The sequence below is a fragment of the Archocentrus centrarchus genome, chromosome 21 (assembly GCF_007364275.1).
Source record: "Archocentrus centrarchus isolate MPI-CPG fArcCen1 chromosome 21, fArcCen1, whole genome shotgun sequence".
In the NCBI taxonomy this organism is placed as follows: domain Eukaryota; kingdom Metazoa; phylum Chordata; class Actinopteri; order Cichliformes; family Cichlidae; genus Archocentrus; species Archocentrus centrarchus.
The window spans coordinates 16,838,051-16,851,123 of NC_044366.1; the positions used below are offsets into that span (position 1 = coordinate 16,838,051).

Sequence of the window (13,073 nt, forward strand, 5' to 3'; positions counted from 1 at the left end):
GGGGCCCTCTGGTTGCTGTACGACATGGCCCAGGGGCCCTCTGGTTCCTATGTCCTGTGGCCGAGGGCCCTCTGACTGCTGTCACTCCCCCCAGCCCATTTCAGTTAACCCTTATAGACTAAAGAAGTACAACTAAAGAAGATCCTAGAATAGAGGGCTCTATCGCAATCAGCATCGACATCGGTATCTGGATTGTTGTTGGGCCCCCCCCTGGGCCCCCTGGATCCATGGGCCCCGGGGCGCCAGCCCCACTCGCCCGGTCGGTAATACGGCCCTGTCTGTAGGGTCCAGATATCACCTCATGCTACCAGTAATGACACCAACTCTAGGAAAAATGCAAAACTAGTTTAAAAAAAAAAAAAAAACAGTTGGAAAAGATGAGGAGGGATAAAATGTCAGTGGCCTTCACCCCTAAAACCATTCCTGTTTTGGGGGATTGTCTCATTGTTGCCCATTTAGTGCACCTGCTAATTTCATTAACAATAAAGCAGCTGAAACTGATTAACAACCCCCTCTGCTACTTACCTGACCAGATCAATATCCCAGAAGTTTAACTGATCTGATGCTATACTCTGATTAAAAAGTGTGCCTTTGATTTTTTTTAAGTCATGTATAATAGGTAGTGCTGTCCAAAAAAAAAACAAAAACAAAAAAAAACAAGTTGGGATATAAGCTCACAAACACAGTGGTAGGAATGCTTGACTATAACTCTGTTCAAAGGAGTGTTGTCATTGGTGGGCTTGTCATAATATACTTCCCAAAGGAGATAAGAAATCTTTGAAATAACTCAATTTAGTTGATATTCTAAACAATGATGTGACTACAGAGGTGCCAGTGTGATTTCAGCATTTACTGCTCAGTGCAAAATAAATTATCTGGGAAATTTCTATGCACGTTAAGTGTAAGGATAGAAAAATGAATTATTTATGAGTGTCTGTTCTTCTTTGTGATAGCATGGTGATAGCATGACAAAACCCCCCCAAACAACAACAACAAAAAAAAACCCAACAAAAAAATCCAACTGGTTTTGCAGGCATCTTATCATGAAGGAAAAAAATAATTACAAACCACGATATGTAAATTTGCACATTATTTTGTGGTCACGGGGTATCTGACAGCTTATGCATCGCTGCTGCTTAATGCATAATAGCTTTGGCCACAATTAGTATTCAGAGAAACCAAGAGATGTTGGTGGCTGCATGCACAATGTGAGGCCAACAGACGTGTCAAATCACGCAAAATAAACGGGAGCTAAAAGTTGTCAAAAGAAATCCACGAGGACACACACACAGCTTTTTAACTGTTGATATTCATTAATTCAACAGCCTTTTCATTCCTATCAAAACTGTAACGTGTTAAGATTGGAGGAAGGTGCCTTAAATCCCTGACTGCATTGTGAAATTTGAATTCAGTGCTTCCTCAGAATTTAGTTGGATGGCTCCTTTAAATAAATTTGCATTTATAATTTGTGGACTGTCTGAAAAGTCAGTCAGCATGATGGATACATTTAAAATTCATATTCACAGCTACTGAATTGAAGACTATGGGCTCTGCTTGCAGCATTGCGCTGTTGAAATCCTTAATTTATTTATTTATTTATTTTACATTGTCCAAAATGTAAGTACACAAAACAAATTCATTAATTATGCTTTGTGTAACATTTACAGTTAGGCCTGTAAGTATACGAACAATGACAATTTTTGTGTTGCCTCTGTACACCACCACAGCGGTTTTTAAGCCCAATGATCAAGACTGAAGCAAAGTGACTGTTTAGGAATTAAAGAAATTTTTATACATAGTGTCCCAACTCACCAATTCAGAAATAATTAGACAAACTAGCATCATTTTAAACATTGTTTAAACATAAGGATTGTTTTTGTTACTTAGATGAAAATCCTTTGCAGACCAATGACTGCCTAAAACCCCCTTTCCTCCCTTGAGATGCTCTGCCTTCAGCCATCTTCGGCTAATCTCGAGCCTCTCAGCTTCAGTCTTTAGTAACTGAAAAGCATGTTCTACTGAACCGACATTGGGTGACTGACTTGGCCATCCCTTGAGAAACTCTTGGGTTGCTCTTTGCAGTTTACTTTAGCTCATAGTCCACTGGGTCCATTTGCAGTATGATCAATCAGTTTAGAAGGAATTGGCTGAATCTGAGCAGAGTATAGCCCTGTACACTTCAGAATCCATCCTGCTCCTTCTATAAGCAGTCACACCATCAATAAACACTAGTGACCTGGTTGCACTGGAGGCCATAACATTTTTTTTTTTTAGCTGTTTTAGATGTTTCTAAAACAGAAGTTCTTTAATGTAACAAACAGTTTACACCTTGTTGTAAACCCTCTCCATTTCCATTCATTAAAGCATGTCTTGGTTTTACACTTGCACAATTATACAACTACCTCCGCAAGAGTGTTTTTAACTTGGCTAGATGCTGTGAAAGGGTTTTCAGGCCTTTTGGTGTTGCTAAGCTGGTTAGTGTAGTCCTTCTTTGCCAATTTAATCACTTCTAAACTTTTGGCTCTCTCCAATAGGTTTAGTTTGATTTTTCAGACCTCCTTCACTTGCACTAACATCTCTTTGGACATTATATTGAGAGTTTCAGTGGACAGCTACCAAATGCAAGTTCAGCAATTGGAATCAAATCCAGATGTTTTCTCTTCTTAATTTGTCATGGAATAATACCGAAACAGGCCTCATCAGTTCGTGAAACTGTTTGTTGATTGTTTAATTAATTTTGAGCCTCTGAAAACAGGGGACTGCATAAAAATGTCTGTAATTCGTTAACAATTAATGCAATACTTTTCTTAAACCACTAAAGCTGAATATGTATACACACACACACACATACCACAAATGGTCACAGAGGAGCTGACTTTAGGACTAGGGGCCGCACTTGACTTGGTGTGGAGTATCCGGGGTGGAGCAGGGGAGGAGCTGGCTGACGATGAGGCCACGTGAAGGGAGAGCGGTGCTGGTGAGGCCAGCGGCTTTCCAGACTCCATATCTGTCAAACACAATTCATTCAACATGAGACACAAAAGAAGAACAAAGGGGAGAAAAAACCGCCACTCAAGGCCCACATCCCACTGACTGACACACACACACACACACACACACACACACACACACACACACACACACACACACACACACACACACACACACACACACACACACACAGAATTACCAAATCACCTTAACTAGTAAGCGATTCAAAACAATGCTCCCTTTGATGGCCTTTGTAAAGATAATACATTGGCCACTATTACTACAAATAAGGCTGGCATTTTCATCGATTCTTAGGAGTGTGATGGCATGATTAGGCCAATATTTTCACTGACATGATAATTAATGACATTATTGACAAAGATTCAAAAGCAAGTGGTATTTTCACAATCTTTTGAGTAAACAGTTGATAAATTATAAACAAAGATCCTTGGACACAGGTGCACTGTTATTAGAACCTTAGAAAATGATTACTATACATGTTGAAAGATTTGTCTCATGCAATACATTAAAATGGAACAAACACTATACAGCCAAAATTATTTGGCTGTATAGTTGATGCTGGCCCATCCTTTGCAGCTATAACAGCTTCAGCTCTTCTGGGCTTTCCGCAAGGTGTAGGGGTGTTTATGGGAAATTCTTCCAGAAGCACATTTGTGAGGTCAGACACTGATGTTGGCCGAGAAGGCCTGGCTCACAGTCTCCAATCTAATTCATCCCAAAGGTGTTCTCTTGGGTTGGGGTCAGGACTCTGTGCAGGCCAGTCAAGTTCTTCCACACCAAACTCACTCATCCATGTCTTTATGGTCCTTGCTTTGTTGGTGGTGCAAAGTCATGTTGGAACAAGAAGGGGTCATCCCCAAACTGTTCCCACAGAACAGCTGGGCCGAGCCCAACTCCTGAAAAACAACCCCACATCATAATCCTCCTTCCACCAAACTTTACACTTGGCACAATGTAGTCAGACAAGTACTCGTCCATTGGATTGCCAGATGGAGAAGCAGGATTTGTTGCTTCAGAGAACATTCCTGCTCTAGAGTCCAGTGGCGGCGTGATTTACACCACTGCATCCGACGCTTCCATTGCACTTAGTGATGTAAAGCATGGATGGAGCTGCTCGGCCATGGAAACCCATTCCATGAAGCTCTCTATGCACTGTTCTTGAGCTAATCTGAAGACCACATGAAGTTTGGAGGTCTGTAGTGACTGACTCTACAGAAAGTTGATGACCTCTGCGTACTATGCGCCTCAGCATCCGCTGATCCTGCTCTGTCATTTTACATGGCCTATCACTTCATGGCTGAGTTGCTGTCATTCCCAATTGCTTCCACTTTGTTATAATACCACTAACAGTTGACTGTGGAATATTTAGTAGTGAGGAAATTTCACAAGTGGACTTGTTGCACAGATGGGATCCTATCACGGTACCACGCTGGAATTCACTGAGCTCCTGAGAGCGACACATTCTTTCACAAATGTTTGTAGAAGCAGTTTGCATGCATAGGTACTTGATTTTTTTACACCTGTGGCCATGGAAGTGATTGGAACACCCGAATTCAATGATTTGGATGGGTGACTGAATACTTTTGGGAATATAGTGTAGTTCATTGCATCAATACCATTTTTATTTGTGATTTTGCATTCTGCTACCTGAATACTGCCATATCACACAGTCAAAACTTGCATGCAGATATAGTAAGGACAATGCTGGTGGCAACTCATTCACACCGAAAAGGTCTTCACAGCTCTTTAACTGCTGCCATATAAGCTGTGATCACGACAAAAAATTCAATTATGAGCCTCTTAGGAAAACCATTTTCACATTTCCTTCTATAACCTTTACGTCGTGTCCATACAGATGAATAAATGAGTAATAAGAATAATCTCTCTGATGAGCCATAGACTCTTGTTATTTTTCCCCATCATCCAAATGACACCAGAGATTCACAAAGAGCATTACTCTGGATTTTCCATTAAAATCCTTTCAATACATACTTGCAGATTGTGTTTTACAGCCTGCCTTTGTTACGGTCTTTTACATTACACCAACAATTTCTAGATCTCCCTGGTGGTTTTCAGGCGCATCTGATTAATCTGATGAGACAAAGCAGCCCTCTGAATATCAAGTATCATCCGTCACCAAGAACAGCACTGATGAGAGATAAATGACAAGAAAGCTGCAGCTATGCTTCAATGGAAAGGACAGCATTCGCTGCAATGGGTGACTGTGAGTTTGTGCAGAACAAAGGGCCCTTCCATTTTTATAATGCTTTATAATTATGGAAAACAATTATTTTGACCTTGCTACATTATACTTTCCCATTCTATTTTGTTCAGTATGCTAATGAAAACAAACATGTGCATCAATTAGCTTTGAATCTCTTGGTTACATAAAATGTAAATTCAGCATCATAAAGACTAATGGTAACTGTCACTATAAATACTGCACACTAGACTTTTAGATACATTTCTTCATGTTACTGCACCATGCTGCGATATAATTTGTTACTAGGAATTTTCATAGTGAATAATTAACCCGACTTTTCTCTCAATATAGCAGCAAGTACAATATTCTGAGTGCTTCATAACATACCATTAAAACTCATGTGGTGAAAGTGGGAGAGGTGGCATACATACAAAACAGAAACACAGAAACAAAAATAATAGTTGAAAGGAAGAAAATACAGAAAAAATGAATTCCAGTCACATTCATATGTAATGATTCCCGTAATGCGGCTCAGGTTTTGTGCACACATTAACTATGTAAAGTAGGTGCTTAGCTTTATTTTTGCTTTTTTTTTTCCCTCTGTTGGGATCTAAACAATGACCTGCAGATTTTTTCATTAATCAATTAACTATGTGGTCACTTAATTGCTCCATTTATGTACTCTTCTTTGTTTACATGTTATTTTTACACGATAACAGATGGCTGCAACAAATCACTAACAGTCAACAGCATGGATCAGCAGTAATCTAACTGCACAGACAGTGTCTTTTTCAGCTAATGGAAGGCACGCTTGAGAGAGTAAAGAGGTAACAAAAGAACCTTTACACCATTTACCCAGAGATAAGACAAAGCTCCTCTACTTGTTCTCCACCTATGAAGAACGTGGCATAAGTATGTAAAAGAAAACAAAATGTGCCAACTTCTGACTAAAATTGCCATGCATTTCTGATGCCATTCTAATTAGCATCATAGATCACAATATTAAATCCATCTCCTCGGGTGTTAACATGTCATCCTTTGCATAAGCGCAATACATTTTCGACCTCTGTGAGGCCATTCACTTCCTACTTGTCACTCCCTTCTGTCAACTGACAAACTAGCTGAAAAAAAACCCAGTTATGTGAAGATTTTCTTTTGCCCCCAAGTCTGTGATGTGTAGATGCTGTGCAGGTCTTTATGGTGGAATGTAATTGGTCACTGTAGCTTGGTACATAACAAGTGGCACACCCACAGATCAGCTGAAAGTCCATACTCCTATTAGTTTCAGTCACTTCTTCATTCTGCCCATGTCCTCTAAATACAAGTTATGGTTCCCTGCCTTGACTCCCACTCTGCCTGGAGAGTGATGAAGTGTTGTGTGTGACCAATACCACAAACTAAGAAGGAAACTTCAGGCTAACCTGCATCAGGTGCACATATTTCACTGTCTGTAGTACATTACTCATCCAGCAAGGCAGACGAGTATTTTCAAGGCAAAATATTGCCTGCTTGGTCTGATGGTGATACGGTACAGAAATATATCTACTGCCTAATAATATTTCTTGCCTTCCACAGAAGCCTTTTTAATGGAAATTAATAGAATTAAATCAACTGTGACTGACTATTTTGTCTACAAAGTTACAGCTGAGTTACATTATGCATACAAGACAGTTCATCTGTGGGCAGTTTTTGGCTTGTAATGGGTGTGAAGCAATAAAAATATTATGTATGTGATGCCATTCTTTTGGCTGTAGTCTTTCACTGGACATACAGCAGTATACCAGAATTAGGTGATGATTTTAATGAACTAAATTACTGTGATGCCTAATTCAAAATATCTTATCTATGCAGCAGCTAAATCACTATCCTTTTCATTCATGATGTTGAGGTATGTTAAGCATGCTGTCACGACAGTAGGCTGTGTGGTGAGTAAATAAAACAAAAAACATGGAACTGCTACATAAACTGATAATCTGCATTAACGGCAAGTTTACCATTCATCTCAGGTTTGCTCTTCTGCTCAGCGATGGCCCCTTTCTTTATGGCCACGGTGAGAGACCAAAAAAGCCCATGTGCTCTCCAGATGTTGTGTTCATCACGATGAGTCAAAACTGGTTGCCATCAAGAATGAAAAAGCTCACACAAAGCCAGCGGGTTTAGGTAAATAATCAGACTACAGAAAAACTGACAAAACTGACTGGCAGGGAGATGGGCAGTGACAGAGCAGTGCTGATTATGATAAACAGACTCTGGGATACTACAACATTTGCCACTAAACATGATCCACTGCTGCCCTAGTGTTACAAAAACATATCCAACCACCATCTAATGCCTTAATTTTCCTGCTCAGTTGAAATTTTTTGTGGATGAGTGTATTCATATGTTTTGACCTCCTGTGAAGAACATAAAGTCTGTGTGGTCAGCACAGAGATCCATCTGAGCTCCTACTAACAGGGTAATAATCCACTTTTGCTCTTGAGAAATGCGTGCAAAAAGCAAAGCGTAGGCAATGTTATTATCAGAAACCCTTGATCCAAAGAAACCCTTTGCATAAAAAAAAAAAAAAGGTAATTTATTTTAATCTCGACTACTTTAAACAAGTATAGAATGCTACGCTGAAAACATTCATAGTCAAGGTGGCAAATTGACTCTGATGAATGTTATGAGGCCTTAGCAAGACAAACGATTCCAATGATACATTTGTCCTTCACACTGTGCATGTGGATCATTATCATGAGGAGTGATCTAGGGCTGGGACGCGGAGCCTGGAAACAGGAGTCCCACATGTTCTACACAGTCTGACATCCATCAAAAACACATTCCCTGAGCTCCTGCCTTCTGCTGCCCCATCAACAGCAAGCACTGGCAATAAACTGTCTAGCTGTGCCTGCAGTTTTTAATTAGATGCATACAGAGAAGACGGGGGGGGGGGGGTTAAGAGAGAGAGAGAGAGAGAGAGAGAAAAGAACAAATAATTTCATGCACCTCAGATGCTATTAATCTGTTGTTGTTGGCTGGTACAGGAGGAATGGGATCCAATTACTTATTTTTCCCCATTGTGAATTCAATGTTAAAGTAGTATATTTTTTAACATTAATTTACATTTAATGAGGGCAACAGTAAAAATTAAAGATACAGTATACCTATTCATTGCCTAATTATCCTTAACCTTCCGAGCATATGCATTTATTTTTTAAAGGCAAGCCAACCCTTATTACAAATAATCCCATGTACGCTATTATTTTGTTCTTCATTTTATGCTATATTTTGCTGATGGCACCATCATAATGAGTTTTAGTTTATGATAAACTGATGATATAATACTGTGAGTATACAACAAAAAAAAATGATGTCCATTTCCTTCTATTATGTAAAAATTGGGGATATTTAGCATTTGCTTTTGCATACTTTGCAGAAAGCAGCAATGGAGTGAACAAAATGAGAAGAAAAACCACCACCTTTCAGTAGATATAGTGGACCAGGAATATTGTAGAAACAGAAAAAAATGTATATAGTCTGGTAACGTCACTCAGTCGGGGCTTGCTCAATTAGGCGAAATAATCAGCATTTCATTTTTACTATGCAACTTCACTTTACTTTAGACTGACAAAGAAGTCTGACAGAAATTCAGCAGCTCAGTACATCAGTTTAATTTCAGGAAAGGTGTGCAATGTGTGTAAACAGGGCAAAAAAACAAAACAAAACAAAAAACTAGAATATAAATCAGGAAATGGTAAACAAGAAACAGTAAAAATTAAACATGAGCACATTGTTGCTACAAAGCTCATCTGTCATTCTGCATTGCTAAAATAACTGCTCCAGAGTAAAGGACACCTTTTTTTTTTCATCTCACTGAACAGAAGGCTCTTATTCTATTATAACTATTGTTCATTTGTTTAGTTAATAAAAAAAAAAAGAGGAGATCACTGAGTGGATTATAAGAAAGAACTTGCAAAATCTGTCTGTATATGTTTGGTAAGACCTAATAAATCAAGTATCTGTTTGTTGACAATGTGGAAATTGGTAGGGTGTAGTCTAATGTGATTCTGGCTGTCATGAGGAAAGAATAAAAAGGCCAAGGTTTTGAGAGTCTTTAAGGCTCGACACTTCAAAGGCAACAACCAGATTTTCTAAATCATCAACAGCATTTATATATGTGAAAATATGAGGCCTAAGAGAGTATTTAACCCACTGCTCCTCGCTGCCAATGTCCCAGATGAAATAGAAGGCAGTCAAGATCAAGGTACACAAAGCTATCACAGTATTTTTACTCCCAGCCCCCGTCTCCCTCTCTCACTCTCCAAAGAGCACAACATAAATCACATGGCAACCGTAATGGGAGGTGGGACTGTGGTGCGCCAAATGAAGCAATAAAAACACATCCTGAGTGTGCCTTTCAAGGCATTAGTGACACAGTGTCCATATGTCCACTGTTTTATTGAAGCAGATGATTCTGGTTACATTCAAACCAACATCTGTGCACACACTGAATGCCCTATATGAAGGTCACAAATATAGAAAAAGTGACCAGGGATTTTTAACCTTAGAATGCGGCACTGCAAAAAATGAAATTTCAGGCTGTAAAATGGAAACACAAATTTCAGTAGCTTAGCTTTTGCATCAGCCCTCTAATGGATATGCGAAGACATCTCTACACCAGCCACTCTGATGCAGAGAAACACAGGATTGCAAGCTAAGAGCCATCAATGTTGCCAGGTCAGAGAGAGCATTATTAAGATGGCATTTATGGCAGTACACTCTTCTCCCAGCTTTCACACATTCATCAGATTCAATTTGAAAGATAGAAACACAAGAATAACCCTAACAACAGTAACTGTTTCTCCATTCAGTTTAGCAAATACTGAACAGTCAGTTGTTGGCTTCTCTTAAGAGTATTACGTCTCAATGGCATCAACAAGTAATCAGTGATGATTTCTACTATATGTAAGTATGTTGTGTGTAGCTGAGCTGAGCTTAGAGGTTCACAGTGGTAACTTTTCTAAAGCCAGGCTTCTCTTTTTTAAAGAATATCGACTAAAGGTTGGCATTAACTTTATTTTACTCTTAGTCACAATTTTTTTTTCCCCTCAGAAATTCCATCTAAAACCAAGTTAAATTGTGAGCCACTATTTTTCGAGCACTAATCTTGCTTAAACACATCTGAGGTAATAAAGTCCAGGGATTTAAAAAATTTGGTCCTAAAGCCAGCAATGTCTGTAGTAGTGCAGACACTGTACCGGTCTGTTATGTAGAGGGAGCTGAGTGTGAAAGCCAAACTGTTGAGCTAATATTCATACCCTTACCTATGGTCATGAACTTGGGTTAATAGCTGTAAGAGCGAGATTGTGGATACAAGCAGCCGAAATGAGCTTCCTCTGAAGGGTGTCTGGGCTCAGCTTTATAGCTAGAGTGAGGAGCTCAGTCATTCAGGAGGGGCTCAGAGTAGAGCTGTTACTCTACATCGAAGGGAGCTAGTTGAAGTGGTTCAAGCATCTGACTTGGATGCCCCCTGGGTGCCTGCTAGGTGAGGTGTTTTAGGCATACCCTACCAGGAGGCCCCAGAGCAAACCCAGAACATGCTGGCCTTGGAATGCCTCACTGTTCCCCAGGAAGAGCTGAAGGAGTTGGCTGGGGAGGGGAAGATCTGGGCATCTTTATTTAGACTACTGGCACTGCCCTGTCCCCAATAGATAGGAAGGACGGACGGATGGACAAACAGACAGATGGATGGATGGATGGATGAATTGTTTTTTAAATTAAAATAAATATTAATGCAAACACAACCGCTTCCTCAAACCAGAGACACAAAAGCAGCCTGATATTGAACAGAAATGTCAAACTGCTACACTCTGATGCTCATGTCTGGCTGTGAGGCAAACACAAAAGGGGACAGAGGAGTAAATCATGCTTGCACATGTGTTGACTCAGCAGCGATAATTTGAACTGAGGAAATTTGAGAATAATTATTTGAAAGTGATACAGAATTCCAGAGTGCCTCGCTCACTTCTTACAGTATAATGCTGAGCTGTTACTTACTGCCCCATTTCTTCCCCATTGTTTTTCTTCCAGTAAATAAAAACATGTTTCCCATAAAGTGATGCAGAAAGGAGAACACATAAAAAAAAAAAAAAAAAACAACAAAAAAAAACTGAATGCAAGGATCTTAATTTTCTGCATTCAAAGTTTGGCAGGAAGAACCCTCAGACTCTTGCTTCATATGGTCCACTAGTGCTCAAGAGAAACCTGCACCCATGGTGGGAGTGTTTCCAAACAAAATGCACACTGTGGTTACAGGTTACTGCAGGATTAAGAGATTCTGCTTGAAGACTTGCCTCACATAACATAGCTCTCAGTGCCTGGTGAGGTCATCTTTTCTAAAAAGACAAATCTAAAAACAGTTATGCACAATTTGTGTTGTCACTTATTGCAGAACGTGCTTGACCACACTTGTGCTTTTGCTTTGTACAATGCAAAGCAAAAGCACAAAGGACTATTAAAACCCACTAACAGCTAGGTTAACTTAAGACTGGGACAGGTTCTAAAAACAATAAACCAAAAGCATCTACTTTTAAATGACATAATATGAACTCATATGGCTAAAGACTCTCAGGCTGATAAATTGCAACTTGAATTTCTCCAATGAACATGTTTATATTTTGCTTTGGGATAGACTAAATATACTTCTATTGCAGCTAAGTCCACCAGCATAATAATAATATGATTATTATTATTAATAATAATAATTGACTTATTGCCAGGAATAAACAAAATGAGTAAATAAACACTTATAGTTGAATTAAAGCCCACTGAGAATGGAGTGCCAATGTTGTTTTCTCCAAATGTAGAATAAAATGAATCCAGAGAAATTGTAATTACTTACTTCTGTGACAAAGTCAACTTTTTCATTATGTATAAAGGCTATAATTTTGAATCACAACAGATTAACAAATTATATGAATACTGACATTTGTGTTGAGCCCAATTCTTTGTTAGATTGATTAATTTAGGCAAAAATAATACTGTGATCTACACTCCAAGGTACATTCTGCAGATATACCAACATGCACTTTATTCCCTAATGCTCTGCCAATTCTGCACGTCACTGTCAAAATAAAACACTGCTATCTGTGCAGGCGCTGCTCAAGAGCAACAAACTGAACACACAGTCCCTGTTGACATTCCACTGCTGGAAGCCATTAAAGCAAAGGTTATCAGAGAAGTGGTGAAGGAAAATATCAAACAGTTTTTGCCATTCAGAGTTCTTTGTTCTTGGCACCAGGATGTGACTGGGTTTTAACATCGTCATTTTAGGAAAAGTAACAAGGACAGGTTATGAAATTAAAATGGGCATTATATATTTTTTTTTTAAATATGGTATTTATAGTGAAATGAAACAAGATAATAGGTGCGAGATGAGGACAGAGGAAAAAAATAGGGCTTATTTTAATAGCGTTCAAAACACCAGAAATTCATTGGAGAGTTAATACTAAGCTCACGGTACATGCAGCTGTGGCTTCAATAGATATGGGAGAGTCACTTGGGATACTCAGACTATTTTTATTTTGATGAATGTGCAGCAAAAAATAACTAATTTCCTGTCTGCCTCAGAGCCATCTTCACAGAGAGAGCTTCTTCTCTGCAGCTAAGTGAATATTTCCATCACCTGCTTGCACTGTTTCAGACTGTCATGTAACACCAGCAGCGACTGTGGTACTTAACGACCGTGTCCATACTAATAGGTGGACATTTAATGCTCTGAAATATTACCATACCAAAGTCACAGTGCCAACAACCACAGTCATGCAGATAGTGCTCGACTTCTATAACTAACAAATATGATGGGGTATATAATCAGAAC

The 13,073-nt window shown here is 39.2% G+C and overlaps 1 protein-coding gene across 3 annotated transcripts in view; it reads right to left on the bottom strand.

Moving 5' to 3' along the window:
- baz2bb (bromodomain adjacent to zinc finger domain, 2Bb) overlaps positions 1-13,073 on the bottom strand; it is a 51,216-nt gene that overhangs the window by 23,069 nt on the left and 15,074 nt on the right. For all 3 annotated transcript variants that reach the window (XM_030758497.1, XM_030758498.1, XM_030758499.1), the window contains one exon: positions 2,852-3,007. In XM_030758497.1, coding sequence (XP_030614357.1) covers positions 2,852-3,005 — 154 coding nt within the window. In that variant the 5' untranslated portion in view covers positions 3,006-3,007. The remainder of the gene's footprint in view (positions 1-2,851; positions 3,008-13,073) is intronic.